Below are 22,131 nucleotides of genomic sequence, written 5' to 3' on the forward strand. Positions count from 1 at the left end.
ACTTAGAGCGGTCATTGGAACAGGCTTCTCAGGCTTTCCAGGGGATCCCATCAGGAGAGAATAGATCCCGCCTAGCGTCTGTTAAAACGGAGCTGAACTTGTGCTTGACTCACAAGGCGGAGGCTCAGTTACACTGGGTACAACACAAGTTTTACGTACAGGGAGACAAGATGCAGGCCCCAAACGTACCCCGATACAATTGCGAATAGGCAGGGACGTCTTGACTTCCCATCCAGTTAAGATTTTACAGACATTTCAAAATCACCTCCAGACCTTTATAGTACTAAGGGACAATTCTCTCCACCGGCCCTAGAAGCTTTCCTGACGAACATGAATCTTCCTACTCTAACAGAGGAAGCTAGATCAGATATTGATTTGGAAATTACACAAGGCTGCCTCCCAAAATGCGGACCACTGTCACCTGCCCTGTCACTGAACACACTCTCCGCTTATGGGATGCCCTTAAGGCCTCACAGCGATGGATATCCCCACATACGCCTCTTCTTTCTCTACAGGGGAACCCCCTGTTCCCTCCGGGTTATGAACATCCCTCAGCTTTTCGTAAATGGGAAGCTCGGTCTTTAGCTCAAGCTAGACATTTTTATACAACTGAAGGGATTGTATAATTCACGGAATTACAGGGGAAACACCAACTCACATCCAGGGATCTTTTCCAATTCATGCTAATTACACACTTTTTGAGGCAGTGCACTGGACCGACCAGGGACCTGACGGTTATGACCCCATTTGAACAATTATTGACGCATCAACCTCAAGGCCCAGGTCTCATATCATATTTATATACATCCTTGATGGACTCTCTACAGACTGATCTAACCTCTATCAACTTCAGCGCCAAATTATAGCTAATTATAGCTAATTTGCCTACAAACGTCAGGTGGTCATAATAAACTGGCCACTCAGTGTATGTCTGCAGGAACCTGCCCCAAGCAGTAGTATATTTTGGGGATTTGGGGTTTTCTGGAACCCTGAGGCTGTAGTAAGAAGAAGATTCATTGCTTGACAGTCTGTTTTACAATATATTGTTTTTTTGTCACTGAGAGCCAAGCCCTGTAGTGTGGCTCAAGGGTTTTAGCTCCAAAAAATATTGTATATAAAGAGTCCCTTTATGTCTCCTGAACCTGATCCTGAGGCTGACACTAAACTTTAACTTTCCTAATAGTTAAAAAAGTTAATGCAGGATTCCATACATTTTAATTATATATCAGAAGCTCAGCTACCGTGTTGCTTTAGCCTCGGACCGTCATTATCACGTACCTGGTAGAGAACCGAGTAGTTAAGGAGGCCTCCTTTGCAACTCTTGTCCCACACCCCTGAGAGTGGAGAGAGGGAGTGAGAGGACAGAGAGCAGCACCGGTGCCAGAGGGTGTAGGGCACTGTGTCTGTAAGGAAACAGGAAGCGGGTGAGTATACAGCTGGAAGGACAGCGAGGAACACTGCTGGAGCAGGATGGGGACAGGCAGGCCAGGGTCAACACCAATCGGACAGCGAAATACAAAATCGGCAGGCAGAAGAATAGTCCAGGAACAAGCAGAGGTCAGGGGCAGGCAGCAATCAGGCATAGTCAATGGAGATCCGGGTCAAGGCAGCAGAACACAGGAACAGGCAGAATCACAGGAGCACACACAAGCTGAAAGACCATTCAGCAATGATCCATAGAACAGGCAGGTTTAAATAGAGCCATCTATCATGAGGTGTTGCATCATATCCTGTGCGCCACGTTAGCACGTCTTTGCGCGTACGGTCCGCTGCGTGCGCATGCGCATTAGTGCATGTTTCCCTGAAATGCGGAAGATAGACCCACGCACATGCGCAGAAGCACCCAAAAGGCCAGGTATAGTCTTACAGTCATTAACCCCTAAACTATTCACCAAAAACAAAATAATGCCCTTTCGTAAAGGATGGAGAGGCTATGCAGCAGGTACTTGCCAGACCAGAGGGAGCTTTAATTAATTTAAATTAATTAAAGCTCCCTCTGGTCTGGCAAGTACCTGTTGCATAGCCTCTCCATCATTTATGGAAGGGCATTCTGTTGTTTTTGGTGAACTTTAACTTCCCCTTTCTCAATACTGGGCCATCTTACATCAGTACTGCCACCAAAACCACTCGTTCTCTGTGTTAAAATAAAAGCCCTGATAACAATCCCTGATTGTGTTCCATTGGGCTGTGCTTGGTGCTTCTTAAATATTTGGAACTGGCGTGGAGGGAAAGAAGGACCAGGCTCTTGCAATGTTGGGCTAGCCTCATCAGTTGTCTATCTCAGGTAGGTATGACTGTATAGGGCCAAAGATTAGCAAAGCATACACTGTAACATTTGCAAAAATGAGAGTGGCTTGAAAACAATTAATGTTGAATTAGATGCTTGGTACATAGCTGTAAACTCACAACTTCTAAGAACAGAAATCATTATTTGACTTCAGGGAAAACTACAATGAAACAGAGATGTTATCTTAAAGGAAAAGATGCAGTTACGACCTCAGGAGACCAAGCGATGGCAGCATACAAATGGCCTGCAAACCAGCAGCATACAAATGGCCTGCAAACCAGCAGCATACAAATGGCCTGGTAGAATATAACATTTGTTGACTATTTTAGGATAAAATAAAGGTATCTATAGTTCAGTATAGAGGGTGAATTGACACTACAACAGTGTATCTTTTCTCTTCTAAAAAATGTCTGAAGCTGTGTAGATCCATTTGTGTGACCCGGCCCTTATTGTAATTCCTGTAAAGAACGGTCTGCAGCAGTAAAGATCCGCCCTGTCAAAAGTGATGTCCGTGAGCCATTCCATTTCAAAGAGGCCATCAAGGCCATTGATTATGGTTTCTGGGGTTAGTAACAGGTGTGTGCAATGTCAGTGCAGTCAATTTTCCTTTAACTTATGTATTTTATCTATATCTTGGGTAATACTTTGCAGCCAGACTTAGCAGACTTCATACTTTGCTTATAGGTGAGAAGCTGTATCAGATTATTCAGGACTGTGTCTTGTCTTGTACTCCAGTTTGTATGCAGGTAAGACTGCAGCAGGCCTTTAGGGAAGGCCATGTTGGACACATAGAGCCTACAGATTTTAGGTCATGCAATAGCTGGGAACACCAGTATACCATTCACCATAAGTGTAATGAAAGGTGGGATTTTGCAAAGTGGTAATTGCAAAGCATACCATATGCTGTATTTTTGTTGCGCAGCATGATTTACTTTAATGCCATAGTTTAGAAATGTCCTGAAAGTCCCATGTACTGTAGCTCTGGCTTGTACTATTACTGACTTGCAGCATATCTGGGCTATCCTCCCCAGGGTTACCCCACCCACCCTTAGTTATTGGTAGGTAAAGTACTAGAGGTGTGGAACCCAGCCACAGAGTGCACCTCAAGATGGAAGTCTATGTACGACCAACAGACTGGAACATGGCTAGAGAGTGATAGAGGTCATCAGGAATATCTTTGGTTAGAGAGAGATAGCAGGGACTGTTTTTGGTATGCTAGTTTCACAAGATAAAACAAAAAAAAAGATGCTGACTTCAAATTTGGGCCCTTTTAGAGGAACAAGAGGGTGTTTTACTGCACACAACTGAGTCAGTTCCTGTGCCAAGATACCATATCTGAATTATTGCAAAGTAGGGATAATTATTGCAAAGTAGGGAGGGACTTGAAATCCTCATTAAAACATTCAGAAAATCACCTTCTCTGCCTGCTTGTTTGTTTGGTCCTACCAGAGATTTTGTTTTATTTATTTTTTGGTAAAACAAAAAACGAATAAAAAGACCTCTTTAGACCATTACAGAGAACAGAGAACAGTGCTGTTAGCAATTGCTAAAAAAATATATGTATATGTATTATATATGTGTGTATATATATATATATTTAAAATATTGTAAGCAGGTCATGACATCCTTCGGGGCTTCCTAATACTGGTGTGAATTTGTTTCCCTGTGCAACCAAGGACATGATTCTAAAGGTGTCTTCCGTAAACATTGCTGAGTCTCAGTTTGATTCTCCCCCAAACCTTAAAATTTGATACCAAAACGATTAGCTAGTATAGCAGTAATGTTTGGAAGAGCCAGAAGAGTCCTACCGCACTCCTTACTGGTATCTCCCTGGTGGTGGGTGCTGTAGTGACTGCGGATGGTGCCGCTTCAAATCCAAATAGTAAAGTATGTCACCAGCACACCATGGTTCAATCTCCAATGTGACAAGATGCGTGTGCATCAATAAAATGATCACTGCTTGAAGATTGAAACATGGTGTTCTTGTGACATACTTTATTATTATGTTCAGAAGATCCACTCAACAGGTCAGATTGCGCTCCCTGCAATACAGAGTACACTCTTCAATCAATTAGTGTAGGAACATAAAATTGGAATATAGATATAAAGCTTCTTGAAATCATAATTTACTTTCATCATGGGAAAACTACTCTAAAACAGAGATGAAAACATAACTGTCATGGAAATAGTATAACTAAAGCTTCAGAAGACCAAGCAACAATTATGGTGCCCAGCAGTCTGATTATGGCTTGGCAGATGCTGGCATTGGCTAAATAATTTATCATAAAATGAATGTATCCATAGTTCATCTCAGGGATTAGCTAAACTCTGTTGATTGCTGATATAAAATATGAAACAAAGCCCTGAACATCTTATTTGTAAAAAAAAAAAGAAAGAAAGAAAACAAACTTGTCAGTATTGAATCCTCTTCGAGTTGATACGCCCTTCATAAAATTCCTTTTGTTAGGAGAAAAGTAAAGAACATTCTTCAATCTGGAGCTCCACAAGGCCATGGCTCTAGTATCATTAGCTGTCTCTAAAGGCTCTGACTTAAGCTGGCCATGCACCTATAGATTATCTGCAGATTTTCTATGGTCATATAGAAAAAGTGCAACAGACTCCTCCATCTACGCTAAACTGTGTGGGTGGAGGAATCTCCCACTGGGCCAAGCTTCAGTATCTTGCTAGTTGGCCCTGTTGGCTGTCAAAATACCTGAACAATCCTATGGGATGCAGGCTTGGTTCAATTATTTTGTAAGGGTTGAGGAGAAGGGGAGCCCTGCAGTGATTTTGCTATGCTGAACAGCATGTGGCATTCTGCATGCAACCCATCATGACACAAAGCACCGCCTATACACATATTTTCTGGGTTTGGCTCAGTAGACTCTAACAAACTGGTTGCTTGGGGCAGCTTATTAAATGTCCTTCTGAACAGAACCCCATAGTTGGACCACTGTCTTGAGGGCCAGGGAGTTAGAGTGCAGATATCACAAAAGCATATTCTTTTTTGTTCTGTTTATTTTACCTTTACCAGTTAAAGTTATATCCAATTGCTCCATAAAGGCAAAATAGAAATGATAATTTTATTTGGCAGAATATTTGGAAGTTGGAACCATGTATTATGTTGTACCACAAATTATGGTGGGTCAATGTTCTTTGCAGATCCAGTGTGTGTGTGTGTGTGTGTGTGTGTGTGTGTGTGTGTGTGTGATGAAGCCTGATGAAGGGGACCCTGCGAGGCCCCGAAGAAAGGGCTTGCCAATAAGATACAGCTATTGGCAATAAAATATTTTGCTTTTTCAACTTATGGTGTGCTGGTGAAATTTTTCTATTGTTCATGTGTGGCGGTGCCAACCGCAGTCATTTCGAGCACCCATCCTCATCAAGTGGGAATCCCGGTAAGGAGTGCGGTATGGTTCCTGTTTCTGTGTGTGTGAGTGACACATATATTGCTCTTTTCACTTCCTTATAGACAAAGCCTACACAATTTCTCTCAGCTCTTTTCTGTCATCATTGTTTTTCATTGGGTCACTCTCAGTGTATAACAGAAAATTAATCTGAATATCCTGGAATCTCAAGGGAAAGCAATGGTCATGCTGAAAAAAGCATTTCAAATATTATGCAACATTGCAGAGGAGACATGGTCAATCATCTCTATTGTATAATGAGCTATAGAAGGTCATAGCTTACTAAGGAGAGTCTTTATGGTTTCGGTGGACCTTGTATCTATATTGAGCTGAGACCTTCTCAGGATTAGGTGAAGCCATTGAGTGATTTACACAAATTGTAATAGGGTAATAAAAATGAAAATGTATCTCTAAAAGGAATATACACTTTCACATAGAGTATATGTTCTTTACATATATGTTTTATTTTAGTTCATAACTAAAGTAAAGTTTTGGGGAGAATGTGGAAAGGTTAAAACCTCTGTCAGGTTTTACCTCTATCCGGGGCTCCATTAGAAAGATTTCCCGTTATCTTCTGTTCTGGGGACAACCATTTGTCAAAAGTGAAGAAATCTTTCCAATGGATCCTCCAAAGGTAATAAAAACCTGATTGACATGAGTTTTTCCCCACTAAATCCATAGATCTTTACATACACTATCACCAGTCATGCCTAGTCTTCCTAGACAAATCAGAATAATCATGCCTATCCTAAAAAAAGGTTATGCCTTCACAGGGACCCAACTCTTTCATGTAGCATGCCACTAGATGGTATTCTGTATAGTCACAATGAAATGGCATGATGCAAACAAACTGCATCCTCAAGGTCAGATGGTCAGCAACAAGGGAGCACTGCACTCAAAGTTCACCCTAATTAAAAAAAGGCATCAAATGCCCATTTGACTTTTCTGTGGTGTGTTAATGTGGTGCAAGTGCAATAATGTACATTAAAGTGCATTGCATTAAGGCTTGCCATTTAAATCAATGGGCTTCTGACGCACCAAAATATCCCAAAAACTTGGGCGTGTCACAATATTTTTACCGATTTTTACAAATCGTAATGCACTGTGGTGCATTGCCATACATTGCAGCACGTGGGGAGCTATTCAAAATAAGTCAATGGATGTATTGTGTGTTTTGGTAATGCCTGCTTTGCCACAATACAAGTTAACATACTGTATGTCAATGGGCCATAAATAAAAACCAGAAGAGATGCAACACAAGGAGACAATAAGTTGTGCTGCAGTGCTCATGTGCTAACAAGACACATGCTGATAGGATGAGGGAGCAGTGTGACAAAGAGATGGGCTCATCAGTCCGCTGATTCTCTTTTGGTGTCCAGTCACAGGTTGGGGGAGGGACAAGAACTGTATGGGGTCTATTTATAATCAGTTGGCAGAGCCATTAGCTCTGCAAATCTTTCCGAATGTTAGTTCTGTGCGAATAGACTCAAAAACTATAAACTTATATATTTTTTCCTTTCAGGTTGAATGCATGTAATGCAATAATGCATTTTGTCCACTAGATGCTTATTGCATATGCTCCCTATGCTCCTTAGCTCCATCTAGTGGACAACATGGAGTATTACATTAGATACATTCAACCGGAAAATAAACTATATCTAAGAACATTCATTTTTGAATCTATTCGCACAGAACTAACACTCCCAATGATTTGCAGAGTGCACAGCTGTGCAAATTGGTTATAAATAGACCCCTAAGTGCTAATAAACATAGAAAAATCAGGTCACCCCCCCTACCAGACAGCGGTATGCTGTTTGGTAGAGCTGTATAAATGTCACGTACTTGATTGAAGATCGAGCTGAATAGGAGGCTACTCTTGCACCACCAGTACGACTCCCCTGGAGTTGGTAACAGGTGAGAGGAGAACTCAGGGAGGCATGATTCCCGAGGAGGTGTTCTGCGGTTGGAGTGCTTTGACCAGGTTGACGCGTCCACAGGAACTGATGCTGTGGGAACTTGAAGTTCCACGCATTGCGAGGTCAGAGTGGAGTTGAGCTGGTAATTCGGGTCGAGGTCATAAGCCGGGGTCATGCACATGTAAATCTGGAGCTCAGGTGAATTACCAAATCGGAAGTCCAAAAAGCAGAGTTAAATTCTTCAGCCAGGGCCATGGGTAAACAGAGTCACCGGGAACGGATAGCACAGGAACAAGGGAAAGCTGAAAACAACTAGCTCACTGGTCACACTTATAGACCATGCACGTGTGCATGCTAACGTTTGCACGTAATGGTTCTATTACGCGAGCACGTAATTTTGCGCACATTCGTGCACATCTTTGCCCGCATTTCTGCACGCACAAGCACGCGCCCAGATACCACCATGCACGCAACTCCTAGCTACAGCATGTTTGCTCATAATCCTGAGGGCAGGGCTGCATGCGTGTACCCGTACTGGCCTCTAGGTAAGTACCTTACAATAAATTTCAAACTGGATGTACAGTAATACAAATCCTTTGACAGATGAAATAGTTCCTTGTTTGCTGGTAGTTCACCTTTAAAGCGGACCTTTACACATGTCTTTAAAATAACAACAAACACACCTTTAGAAATGTTTAGTAATGACAATCTACAGACACATACTTCTAGATAATTCCCGGCTTCGTATTCTGTGCATACCTTATTTCTCTTTTCTTCCACAGACTTCTGACAGTGGCCATGTTTACTAAGGGCATATTATTAGCTCTCATTTTACTTCCTGGATTTCTGGCACATGTGACTAGGACATCATCTCAGGGGAGGAAAATGCCTTTCCCTGAGATCTCATGAGATTACAGATGAGATTTCCCAGCAATGCTCTGCTGATGACAAGGCAATTTCAGTGTGCATTGCTTTGGAAAACTGAAGTCATTTTGCCCTTTCAAAGCAGGAAGTGAATGCTCTGCAAGTGTAAGTATTTCACAATCACAGCATTTTACACGTGACATGTCTATGTTATTATTAATCATCATACATAGAGGGATGCATTGGTAGAATTTGTTTTTTGACTGCAAAGGTCCACTTTAATCCACCAGTATCCAATTTTATATTTTGCCTTGGAGAAAAAAAGATACCCACAAAGACATGGATAGATCTAAGCAACTCCATGAGAAAGTGTCCCTGATTGGATTCAGCGTTAGCAACCAGGGCTGCAAGGAACCAAGTGCCAATCAATTAGCCGCTGTGCTGCCATTTTCCATGCAAAGAATACTTAGCTGAGTTATTGTACAAAGCTGCTTATTAACATTCAGGTTTCTAAGAACAAATGTTCTTCTTCATCTTATTACAGCGAGAAATCAGCCATATTACCTAATAAAAAAGCATAAAGCACCTTTGATATCTTTTGTATTTCATCTCCCTTTGATTTCCCGGTCCAAGCAAAGCTTCTTTCTAAGTTTCTGGCCGTGTATTTAGTTGTACCTAACAATTCCTCTAATCATTAATATTTCTCTCTGTGATGCCAGTTAGTTATTTGTATTCATTTTGTGCCGAGAATCAATAGTACTTTTCTTCCTTTCCAGGATCAGATGTGCCAGGCCCTCCTGAGTGAGAAGCCAATTATATGATGATGATTATACAAATAACAAGGAGCGGACTTGACTGCGCTGGGATTCTACTTATTAAGGTACAATTACAGCTCAAGTGTTGGTTCTGACTACGGCTAAGAAAATCCAAGCTCTTTTTATATATTTTTGTGTGGATAAAAGGCCAGTTGAAGCTTAGGTTTAAATCAGCGAAATACATTTCAGATGCATCAAAACTAAAGGTGTTCAGTGTCTTCCAGTTAATTTATTTCTATAGCGGCCACAGCCTGAAAAGAAAGGTCCGTCCCCTGCCAGCAGCTGTAGTGTAGGATCCTTGCTCTCTGTAGGGAAGCAGTGGCCTTATTGCACAGGTCTGACACCCCCTCTGTGGAGTCAGACCCAAAGTCTATGCTCCCTGCTGGTTCGAGAGCTCTGGCTCTGACTCAACAGGGGGTGTGTCAAATCTTTACAGAGAGAACGATGCTTCCGCGTAGAGAGCAAAGGCCTCACTCTGCAGCATGCTGGCAGGGGTAGGCTTTCCTACTGAGGCTGTGGCTGCTTTCTAAAGAAAACAAACTGTAAGTCTTTGTACATCTTTTGTTTTGATGCAACTGGAATGTGTTTTGCTCATTTAAACTTTAGAGACTAGAGCTAGACTATTATTTCCTTAATGGCAAATATAAGTCCTAAATCCAGGTATCCGAGCACCGAATAAGCAATGTAATGAGATTAAGCAAATGACCACATCAAACAATAGATGGTGCAGATTTGCCTTCATGGCACAGGCTCACTTTAAAGAAGAACTCCAGGAATTAAGAAAATTAACCCTTGCAGTGGGGCTACTCCCAGACTGCTAGGGAAACAGCTCATTTTTTGTCTAGGGGCTCAAATAAAGCAGATATACTCATCTGATCCTCAATCCTACCTGGTTGCTAGACTGATCCCCGTAGCCTCTTCTCCTCTGGGCTCCAGCGGTCTAAGGACCTGTGACATCATCACGTCTAATGCAGGTCCATTCACCTCACAAAATGAGCAGTTAACCCTTGCAGTGTGGGGGTAGCCCCACTGCAAGGGTTAATATTGTTAATTCCTGAAGTTCTTCTTTAAGGCTCTCATTAGCTAAAACTGAATCTTGAAAAAAAGACAATGAATGTTTCTTCTAGGCTCAAATAAAGCATATATACTCATCTGATCCTCAATCCTGCCTGGTTTGTAGATTGATCCCCGTAGCCTCTTCCCCTCTGGGCTGCAGCGGTCTAAAGACCCGTGGCATCATCACCTGTAATGCAGGTCCATTCCCCTGCATTAGCCATGAGGTCACCAAGGGTCATACCACAGCCAGAGAGAGGTGAGCGCTGACTGCCGCAGGACCGAGGATTAGGTGAGTACAGCTTCTGTATTCCGGCCCCTAGATCAAAATGAGCAGTTAACCCTTGCAGTGCGGGGGTAGCCCCAAGGGTTCATCTTGGTAACTCCTGGAGTTCTTCTTTAGGGCACTCATTAGCTTAAACGGAAAACTGAACCTTGAAAAAAAAATGTTTCTTCTATTATTTATATTCTGTGAGATAAAAGTAAGACAGAGCACCTCCATAGTGTAAAAAGATTATTTATTTGGTAAAACACGCAAGCAAAAAATTCTACTTACACGATAATCAGTGATCACAAGCATAAAAGAAGCGTTGAAATATAAAATCGCTAGCATGGAAAGTCTGAAGAGGAATCCAAATCAGCGTCCTCTGCTCCCGTGAGTTTTAAAATGGTCTACGCATTTCAGGGGCACGCCCCCTTCATCAGAACCTAAAGACACTCTCCTGAGTCCTGTTCTTTTAACAGAACGATGACCAATCACAAGAGGTTTTGTCTTTTAGCAATGGTGTTTGGGCCAATCTCCGGTAATTGAGATTCCTGCTGGCTTCCGTCTAACTGACAGATGGATGTTTTTAATAAAACCTAATCTTTAACCTATTCAGTTGAAAAACATACTATCTCTAGAAGTTTGGGACGAACTAGCCATACATAATAATACATGTATGTAAATGAATTGACTAGATTTATAGGGAGTTTCGGAAAAAGAGAGAAATGGAACTATTTTTTATATCAAGGGATAAATTCTCCAAGTGAGTCCTAAAAGTCGCTCTAGTGTTGGCAGCCTAGCTTCTAAGCCCACTGGCAACTTTATATTTCATGCATATTCAGGATTTTTTTCCACTTGATTTGCAAAGAAGTGCAAATGAGTGGGAATTCATACAGTACCAAATCTAAAGATATACTCCGCATATATGTAATCTTGTTGCGGTATTGATAAGGAGGCTACATTCTATTACATTACTGCCTCAGAAAGAGATTAATTAAACAGACTTTGGATAAACAAAATTACAATTAAATGTTAAATAGCCAAACATTGTAGGTACCATTTTGATGCATAAATGGTTAGTGTTCTTTCCCCATAAATATCTCTAATGGCCTATTCATTCATATGGTGTGCAGTCACCTAGAAGGAGAAATCATTTGATTTAGGACCCCAATATGGGTGTAGATAGAGCGATCAAAAATGATTAGTTTTAGGCCCCCCATGTCAACATATATTTATAAAAACAAATAAAAATCAAAAAAATTAAAAATATAAATGAAAAAATATATATGAAAAAAATATATTGGTTAAAACCGTTTTCTCAATCTTTTAAAAAATTATATGAATGTGTTTAAGAATATATATATAATTCGGCACGATCATTTCTCAAGAGGTAAGGGCATTGTGTATCTTCATACTAAGTGAATGTAACTTCATTTTAGAATATTAAATTATGAAGATTAAGTATTTAAAAATTGTGCTGACATAATTTTAGTGGGCTAGTATCGTCGATCTCGTACAAGCCAACGAAAAACACATATTCACATTGGGTAAAAGGATCATGATCACCAATGGTAATGTTTTTTGATAAATATACATATATAAATAAATACAAAAGGGGACCTTTTTCCTTCTCTGAAAAATTGAGAGGAATTATTTGCAAGCTATCTAAAAAGATTTTGTTGAGAAGTAGGTAGATAGAAGGACTCTCTTTGGGACTTTGTTTGAGAAAGGGAAAAAGGAAACATAATTAAAAAGATTTTATTTTCACAAAGTTGATGCCAATTCCATCCCTTCGTTGAGTCCCATGGGGAAAAGGCTATTTAATGTGTGAATCCAAAAGGCCTCCCTCCTACATAGCCTTTTGTATCTATTCCCCTCATCCAGATCTGACGAAATAAGTTCAATACCAAAGATCTTCATGCCTTCTGGACTATGTTTATGAAAATTCAAAAAATGTACAGGTATATGTATATATGTATTTATATTCTGTATTATAATATTTATACTATGTAATTATTTGCTATTTGTTTTTAAACACATTTTTGATTTTTATGCAAGAACGGAAGCTTTTTCCTCTTGTATGTTTCTTACTCATAAAGCAATTTCTTCAAGTTTATAAAATATGATTTTAAAAAAATGAATACTTTACCCCCACCAATGAGTTCTCAGGGCCCGAGCAGCCAACAATGTCCCGTGTGGGGTTTTCCAAGGCCTTTTTGGGTCCCACATTTCAGAAAATCAGTAAAACCACAAGATGTTGTGAAGGCTTCAGTGCCGCCACTGGGAGCCCAGATAACGCAGGAAAAGCCAATTTATGATACCTAGAACAGATCCTCACTCTGACTTTGAAATGTTCTTCCTCGATACTGATTCACTTTTTTGGAATGACAGCTACAGATAGTGGCTTTGTAGATTTCAAAGGGGAATGACTGGTAAATGGCTAACAACGCCGTATGAAATGTGAATTTGAACACCCAGTTATAGACATGTAGGAGAAGTTTAGGAACAGAGAAGCTCTTTATTTGTCAAGTATTCCATTCAGTGAATAGAAAAGCACTTTGTTATACTGATTGCTATGGTAACCAGCCGTAGCTTACATGTCTTCTTTCGACAATGTATGATCCTACTGGACAATAGAAGATCTTCAAATGTCAAAGGAAAACAGGTCCGAGAGTTCCCTGCCACCTCGAAGCTCCATGGCTGCCATCAAGACAGTAAAGGCATTAATGCGGTAGATGGATGTGACCTGCCCATCACCTATCATTGTAAAGTCCCAGCATATCCTCTCCTGTTATAACATCAGCATTGTAATAGAAATACATAATGGAGTTGTCTCTGTTTCTGATAATACAATCAAAGCTTACTTGAACAAATGCCTTTTATATAGTGAGTTCCTCCTTCCGTCTGCCCATCACTTCCAACAACTTCATGATTTCCCAGTGTGCTTTGCATCTCTTTCCCTACTGATTGATGATTTCTCAAGACCACATATCCCATCATGCATTACTTCCATCAAGCAATGATAATGTTGCATTGTTCAGATGTTGAGTTGTAGTTCAGAAGGAAGGCTCTGTGAGAGTGGAGACACATAGAAGTGAAATGGTGTCAGAGGTAGTCCATCCTATGGGCATCTTCAATAAGTAAGTTTACAAACTTCTAGATGGATCTGGTTATTAGGAGTGAGATAGAACTTATGGAAATTGAATATAGAAATAAAGATTTATTCGTTTTTGATTATAGATACCCTTTAAAGTGTATTTAAAGAAGAACTATGGGGTCAGGGCTTTTCCCCATAGTTCTCCTTAGGGTAACAGGAGGACACAAACTAGCGTCCTCCCGTTACCCTAAGCTCAGTATACTGCGAGCTACAGCTCGCGGTATACTGAGACGCCGCAGCCGGAGCGGACCCCGACATCGATGTTGAGATCCACCCAGCTGCATGAGTGACAGATGGCTATGCCTATCTAGAGGCAGAGCCAGCTGTACCCGCCCCCTCCCCCGTCCGTTCAGCCAGTCAGCGCTGGCGGATCGGAGCGGGGAGGGGGGAATCCAGCCCCTCCCCTGTCACGGCAGAGAGCCGTGACAGGATCGAGAGGTGAGCGAACGCCGGTATATGGCAGTCTTATTGTCACAGGTCGGCTTGAACTATGAGGTGAGTGAAAAGCACTTACCTCATAGTTCTCCTTTAATTCTTGCGCTGCCAGGTCCTGCTCTTCCCTTTCAGCCACAGGTAGCCAGAGCATTTTTTATTTGACAGTTTGTATAAGCACAACCCCCCCTCAACCATATATTTCCTGAAAGCACAGGATCTGTAGAATAAAATGATGGTGCTGCTGATTTTGTACATCCTGCGATCCTTGCACATATGTGTCAGGACCAGCTGTGGACGCACACTGTCAGAACCAATAGCAATGAGTTGTTTCAGATTTAGCATCCGCCATTACCCATAAGGCAAGCATGCCTACCGTTTCTTGGATGCCCCCAAGACTTAGACTATTTGCACTGATCAGGTGATGCCACAGGCTGGCCACCAGGAACAAGGAGAAGTACTAACTGATGTCAAGGTACAAGACAAACAGAAAGCAAGACACAAGACAGGAACAGGAAACAAATACAAGACAGGAACTAATACAGGATAAATACAGGATACAAGACAAGTATAGGATTAAAGAGCCAAGGTAAGTCTAGGTTACAAGATCAAGGCAGGACTGGGTTTCAGGATCAGGATACAGGCTTGTGTAGACAGAGCAAGACAAGACTGGAACTATCACAAGCCCAGAGCCCTGGGCTTGTGATGCTTAAGCTGCCCATACGCCTTACAATTATCTGAAGATTTTCTGTGGTCAGATGGAAAAAGTGCAACAGATTGGCCCAGGTGGAGATTACTCCATCCACACAGTTAAGTGTAGATGGAGGAATCTGTTGCACCTTTTTCATCTGACCACAGATAATCTGCACATAATTGTAATGTGTATGTCCAGCTTTAAATAGAGCACAACTAACCAATGCCCAGGCTATAAGGGACGTGTAGCCAGGCTGATTAGCCTGCAGCTGACTGGACTATGGTAGGTGCAATTACAAGAGGCAACCACCAGATGGAGCTGAGTGGTTGCGACAGGGATAGGAGCATTTGACATGCTCTTAACAAAATGTTCATCAAAAAGTGATTTCCAAAAAACACTAAAATCATTATTAGCGCACACAACATACAAAATTCCTACTAAATCTAAAAGATAACACTTTAGTCCCGGTTCACACCATCACCTTTCTCTGTGTTCATTCACAAATGGAAGAGATAGTAAACATGTCAGTCATGTTTACTATCGCTTCAGGTATGAATGAACACCGGTGTGCTCTGTACTGAGTGCTCCAGTGTCCATGCGTTGATAGGGAACTCAGGGAAAGCAAAAGGGTTGCTAAATGTGTTCCTCCGCTCACCATCCTGAATGGATCTGCTCCTCACACCTGTGTGCCTGCACTCCACAAACAGCTATCTCTTCCGGTAATGGTGGGGGGAGAGCAGCAGTGATTGGGGAGCACACAAAGACAGTGGGAGGGAATCAGATTGTGGCACAAAGCGTGTAGGAATAACGATAGACGGCATGCTGTAGTGGCAGGGAAGGGCGGGAGGAGCGGTCACAATTTGGTATGAATGACTGTGATGAACAGCTTGTTAGTCACCGATCACATCTATATATTAGTAATAAGAGCCTAGGGGACCCTTCCGTTATAAGTTCTTGGCTTCATCATAGTGCGCCCCCTGGGCCCTTAGTATGTTGTGCACCACAGTCACATTTTGGCACCAATGGCTGTAATCAGTGGCTTGTCAGTCACTGATTGCACATATTCTTTAGTGTGAGGAGTCTAGGGGACCCCTCTTTTATAGGTTCATAAGTGCTGTAGCGACCATGAGCTTATAGCAGAAGGGGGTGAAGCCGACTGAAGGCTGAATATATTTCAGCTTACCAGTCCTTAGATGTGACAGCTGCATTATTTTTCTTTTTAAGTTATATTTTTGTTTTATTTATTATTTTCACCTGATGATCCTGGCAGTATCACACTTTTAAGGCCACATTTACACCATGGTGTTCCAGGAACGCTCATCACGTTCGCGCACTCGTGCTGCATTTGTCCCATGCCCCATTGAATGTAATGGGGTCCTGAATGTTCAACAAACACAGCAAAAAAGCTCTTGTAGCATTTTGAGACGTGCCTATCGAGTTTTTGGCTTCCACGTTTGTGTGAGTTTTAACTTGCGCAGGTGTGGGGGAAAAAAGCAGGTTTTGCCACGCTTTCATCAACATGCGTCAAAGTGTGCGTTAATGTGCGCATTTGGCAAGTGTTTATGTGCAGATTTTGTGCGCGTTCACAGGTGTGAATGCGGCCTTAGGGTGACCACGCTCGCTGTACTCTATCCAGGGTCATGTCTATAATGAGGCAGCCTGATGTGGCATCTTCTGAAGTGTGCTAGGACTACAGACCTGCAGAATACTTCTCCCTCTCCTCTATAACATAGAAGGGGAGGTGTTATGTAGTTCACAGGGACAGCTTAGAAGGTTTCTTGCAAGATCAAAAAATAGTCCTATGCATTTACCAAACAGATGTAACAAAACTTTTTCAATGGTTTGTATACCAGACCAAACGGGAACAATTGAGGGCAGCCCATTATTGGGGTGTACATGCGCTTTAAGCCTGTGAAATATATATACATCTCTATTATGGACGGCATAGAGAGTATAGAAGCGAGCTCCTACATCAGACACCAGCATTGTGATTCCATTTATTTGCTGTCAGGCTTCATTAGCGAAGTAAGGCGATCTGTGATAACCACCTGTGTCGAATCCGCAAAACATAATTAGCCTCCTTCTGCCGTATCGCTGTCTTTAATGGTATAATTAGCCACGCCTTTCACAACCGCGGGCAGCTGCGGCCACTGAAATTCACCTGAGGATTAAATACTCCAAATCCCGGCCTTTGCATCTTCAATGGTAGCCATAGCAACGTACCAAAGCTGCGAATTATCATCGCTAATAATAGCTCGAGAAGAAAAAGAAATGATTGCCATTTATCGAGGTTACCTATATCAGGTGACGATGAAAGAAACTGCCTGTTACCGTATTGTGTTCCCTGACAAGACTACTGGAGGGTACATTGCCATCGTTTATATTATTAGTAAAAGATTTACAGTGCCATGGAGCTCGGTATTAAAGATGAAGTCCCGGAAAAACAGCTGAACACATATCTGCGAGCTGTCTTTATTTGTTAAAGGAGAACTATGGGGTTAAGGCTTTTCCCCATAGTTCTCCTTAGGGTAACGGGAGGACACAAACTAGCGTCCTCCCGTCACCCTAGGCTCAGTATACCGCGAGCTGTAGCATGCGGTATACTAAGACGCCGCAGTATACCGCGAGCTGCTGCTCAACGGTATACTGAGACGCCACAGCTGAAGCGGATCCCAACAATTATGCCGGGATCCGCCCAGCTAAGCCCCTCCCATGTCATGGCAGAGAGCCGTGGCAGGATCAAGAGGTGAGCGAACCCGGTATGTGTTCGCTCACCTCCCGATCTACTGAGCCGACCTGTGACAGTCTCATTGTCACAGGTCGGCTAGAACTATGAGGTGAGTGAAAAGCACTCACCTCATAGTTCTCCTTTAAATCTGTCCAGACAGTTTTGTAAATTACACTCCTCTGCCAGACAGCACGGCCAGGAGGGTGACACCACCAAATTAAAGAGTAAGACGAGGAAAACCCTTTTTGATTAGAGGGAAATGAAAGTGAGGGATAAATCCAACATTTTCAGTGGCTTTCATATGAGGAATATGTTAGAATACACATTATTGTATCTATTACAACAACTCCTGCAGTATACATTTTCGGTCAGTAGATGGCAGTGTTTATAAGTTCTGTTATGTACAGTACCTATGGTATATACTCTGTTGTATTGAATAAGGTAGAGAATAAAGCTGTGGCTTCCCTCCTGTTTTCCAAGCCATGAGCAGCATGCATATCAGACTGTGTGCTTGTGTTTCTCTGTGAGTCTGTGCAGGAAGATCCAACAGAATAGAGGTGAAATCTTCCAATAAGGATACTTGTCTCTGTGACAACTGATTTCCCCTAAAATGGAAAGATATCCTCTCACTTCCTGTTGAGTTAAATTCAGATATACCTCAGGGATCCAAACCTGAAAAAGTAGTTTCAGGGAGGTGCCCTTCTCATTTCAGGGAGGTGCCCTTTGCCCTCCCCCCCCTATCCGCAGGGGGGATGGGGGGAGAGCACCCCTGTGAAATGATGACAGATAGCAAAGAAGCTATCGCTTCCTGTGCTATCTGCTGGGTTTTTGTTTTTTTAGTATTCTGACAGCTGCTGCCGTCAGAAAAAAAAAAAAAGAAGCCAGCACAGGATTGCTATTGACTATTTCAATTTGCAATAGCCAATAGCAAGCTGGCTATTGCACCTGCCCTCCGCTGTTGTCAATCAGCAGAGGACGACCTGATGGAGAACTTCAGGTCCACCTCTGCTGGTTGACAGCAGCAGTGGGCGGGTGCAATAGCTAGTCTGCTATTGGCTATTGCAAATTGAAATAGCCAAGAGCAATCTACCTATTCATTCCTACGAGCATAGTGTATAGTTTACAAATAAATTGCCGCGAAGCGCTATAGTGTTCGGGTTTGGCTTGAAGAAAAGGTGGCAACCCTAGAGTAGAGGGGCAGCAGGGGTGGTGGAATTCCTATCTCCAGATGCCCAGGACATGCAGTTCCGGGCGCCGGGTGGGTAGTTGTTTTCTACATTCAGCCCTGCTTTGGGCAAGCAGAGCTAAATGTACAGCGCGGAAGCCTCCGCTTGTTTTTTACAAGTGATCTCGGCAATGTCTCTGAGATCACTTGTATGCAGCCTGCAGGTCTGCCATTATCCATGGGGTGGGGGTGTGGAGGGTAGGGGGGCACATTGAGGAACCTGGCCTTGGGGCAGCAGAGAGAGTAAATCTGGCCCTGGTTGTGTGATGCATTGAGGTGTTATTGAGGTGCATTTAGATTGCAGGAACAGCAGATTAAACGCAGAGTTTTCTTGCCAAGTGATGCATTTTGTAATTGAATGCATGCTTTTGAGCAGCACTGCATTTGAATGATGAAGGCTGCATTGGACAAGTACAGTATGCCCATAGAAGAAACATACGCCAGATCCTTCTTCACTGGAATGAAGGAGGGAGACCATTTTAATTATTTAAATGCTGAGGGCTGGGCTTTAGGCACCCAGGTGTGGACGGGTCTAAAATGCTGCAGAGACTGAGGTCATATAATGACATGGCCCCGCTCTCTGAGCCCAGGCCACAGGAGAAGCGCCCTCAGGGGGTGTGTCCATGACACCCTGGATCCATAGGAAGTGGGGAAATGACAATGATGGGTGTCAAAGAGGAACAGTGCTGAACCTTGAGAGGACAACCCCATAGAGGAGGTAAGTATTGCGGCATTATTTGTAAACAAAGTGGATAGCTTATATTATAAGTTAATATAAGAGGTAGTTCCGCTTTAATGTATTGCAGGTGGCCTGATTCTATTCTTCAATATTTGTTACTGAAGTTCTGATAAAAGTTTTAAACATGTTTGCTAAACTTCCAGGCTTGCCACACTGCTATAAGAATCGTTCTTAATAACCCATAATATGATGGAATATCTGATATGTAAAAAGATTTTCAGGTTATTGAGCACATCCGTCTGTACTTGGTTTTGCCTTTGGACTCTGTTATGAAGTCTGCAGGAAAGAGGAAATCACTCCAATTATTTCAATCATCTGTAATGAATTTTGTCTTTCTTGGCAGAATCACTTGATAGCAACCAGCGCGAGCTGCATATTACAAGTCTCCGAGCGGTGACAATCACAACCATCTACATCCATCGCACATTTATTCTCATCTGCAAACTTTCTGGATGGATTGAGAAAAGTATTAATGCTATAAGTGCTGTTTCAGAGTGCAAGTACATCATTTACTGAAAGATTCTAAAATATGACTAAAATATTCTCTAATGTTCAAAAATGTATTCCTGCACACATCTGCTTTGGTTTGTGATATCAGCTCCAAGTGTACCTGTCAAGAACACAAGATATTGAAGCAGACCTGAACTGAAATAGGATTGCATTTTAAAGTTCTGCGCCGGGGTAAGGCTTTATTGTAGAGGATCCGGGTGCATATGCGGATAGTACTTTATATTATCGGGTGTATTTATATACAATTCGCAAAACTCGGTGGCAATTTGTTCTGTGCAAATGGAGGTAAAAATTCAAGTTTTTAGTATATTTCATTTTGAAGTTGAATGTATTATTAGGAAAATACCAGATTATGGCCACTAGATGGAGCTAAGGATCATAGAAAATAAATACCTATTTCCTGTGCTCCTCTGCTCCATCTAGTGGCCATGATATGGTATTACATTACATAACATTCAACCTGAAAAAGAAAATAGACTAAGAACATTAATTTTTGACTGCATTAGCACAGCGTGAACATTCACAGACTATTGCAGGATGAATAGCTAGCAAATTGTTTAAAAATACGCTCCTTAGTGTTAGGGTTTACGTTATAGGGAGAATTAATGTTAGGGTTACCGGTTACTCCTGTAGGCTGGATTAGAGCTAGGATTCACTGTCACTGATGGCCTCTGCTCTGCGGACAGGGAGCCAGGCAAGAGGTAGCCTGCAATGTAATGGGCCTCCCCTCTCTAGTCTGCATCTACTTCCCTGGTGTCTAGTGGGTTCAGGCTGGCCGCCTGTTTGCCTCATATCTCTTGGTGATTCTTTGCATTCCCTGCACTCTGCTGCCTCGGAGTTCCCATCCTGCACACACGTTTGTTCCTGCAGAGCTGAAGACAGCTTCATTCTCCACTGAGGCTCTCTCTCCTGCCCTGTCTTACTCCATGAGCTCTCAGCTAGTTTTCTCTAGGCTCTTCTCTCATGCCCAGCCCACTCTGTCCTTTCTGGGTCCAGTGGGCAGGTCTTATGTTCCTGGCCACAGATGTGGCCAATCACAGTCCTGATTCCTCACCTCTCTTGGCGGTCTGTCAATCAAGGGCCAAGCGTCTAAAGGATGGAAATCCTGGGGGGCAGCCATAATCTTGGTATGGTTCTTTGCAGCTGACACCTGGCCTTTACATACGGGTGATTAGGCAGCTGCAGGGTCTCCGCAACTGCATCAGAGGGAAATAAGCACACTTCCAGTGGTTTATCTCCCCTCCGGTTACTGAACCCAGAGAAAACGAGGATTTTGTCACTTCCGACTTCAAGTTGACATTTCAGTTCATAGAAGAAGCTGGTGAAGCATGAGCTGCACTTCATCAGCCTATGTAGGGTACGTAGGTGACAATAAGGGTCTAATAGACCACTCATGTCTCCATAGAGAAGACTTGTCACTTCCTTTCTGCTATCACATGGGGGTCAGAACTCCAAGCCCAAAGGGTCAGTTTGAGAGCCATAAGCTAGCATTTTAAGATAGACAGGTCATCCAGGACAATCTATGTCATTTTTTTCATGACGTGTTCTTTAAAATATAACTCTACCTTTTGGACAAAGGCTTAGAACCAGAAATTCTGCGGGGTACACAAAACACATAGTTAGTCATGTTTAAAAAAAGACACAATCCATCAGGTTCAACCTATAGCATTGAGTTCAACCTAAAGTTCTTTGCAGCTGACACCCCACATCACCCCACAATGTAATTTGTTGTAGTACATTTGTTGGAAAACAAAGGTCATGTCTCTTTTAGGCTGCTTTGTGGTGCATGAACAGTCAGTTCAAAAGAAATGGGCTGCTTTATCCCAATGCAAATTAATGTCAAACACAATGTTATTGTACTTCAACACAGTATAAATTAATGGGGTGTTTTTGTGCTGCTGTAAGTTAAAATTCTTTCAAGCTGAAGAGCAGCTTTAAAAAAATGTCCGATTTTGCATTTGAATCTGTCAACACAGCTCCCTGGCGTCAGAGATGTTTCTGTATAATCATAGGTGTAATATATAAACTATATATATATA

At 42.2% G+C, this 22,131-nt stretch overlaps 1 protein-coding gene across 1 annotated transcript in view; it reads left to right on the plus strand.

The window, feature by feature from the left end:
* Positions 1 to 7,980: 7,980 nt before the first annotated feature.
* The window catches only part of LOC108797709 (DNA-binding protein SMUBP-2-like), a 72,068-nt gene continuing 57,917 nt past the window's right edge, over positions 7,981 to 22,131 (plus strand). The window contains exon 1 of the mRNA XM_018569361.1: positions 7,981 to 8,155. Within this exon, the coding sequence (XP_018424863.1) occupies positions 7,981 to 8,155 (175 nt within the window). The remainder of the gene's footprint in view (positions 8,156 to 22,131) is intronic.

Source organism: Nanorana parkeri, unplaced genomic scaffold, assembly GCF_000935625.1.
Source record: "Nanorana parkeri isolate BGI_ZX_2015 unplaced genomic scaffold, ASM93562v1 scaffold1325, whole genome shotgun sequence".
In the NCBI taxonomy this organism is placed as follows: Eukaryota; Metazoa; Chordata; class Amphibia; order Anura; family Dicroglossidae; genus Nanorana; species Nanorana parkeri.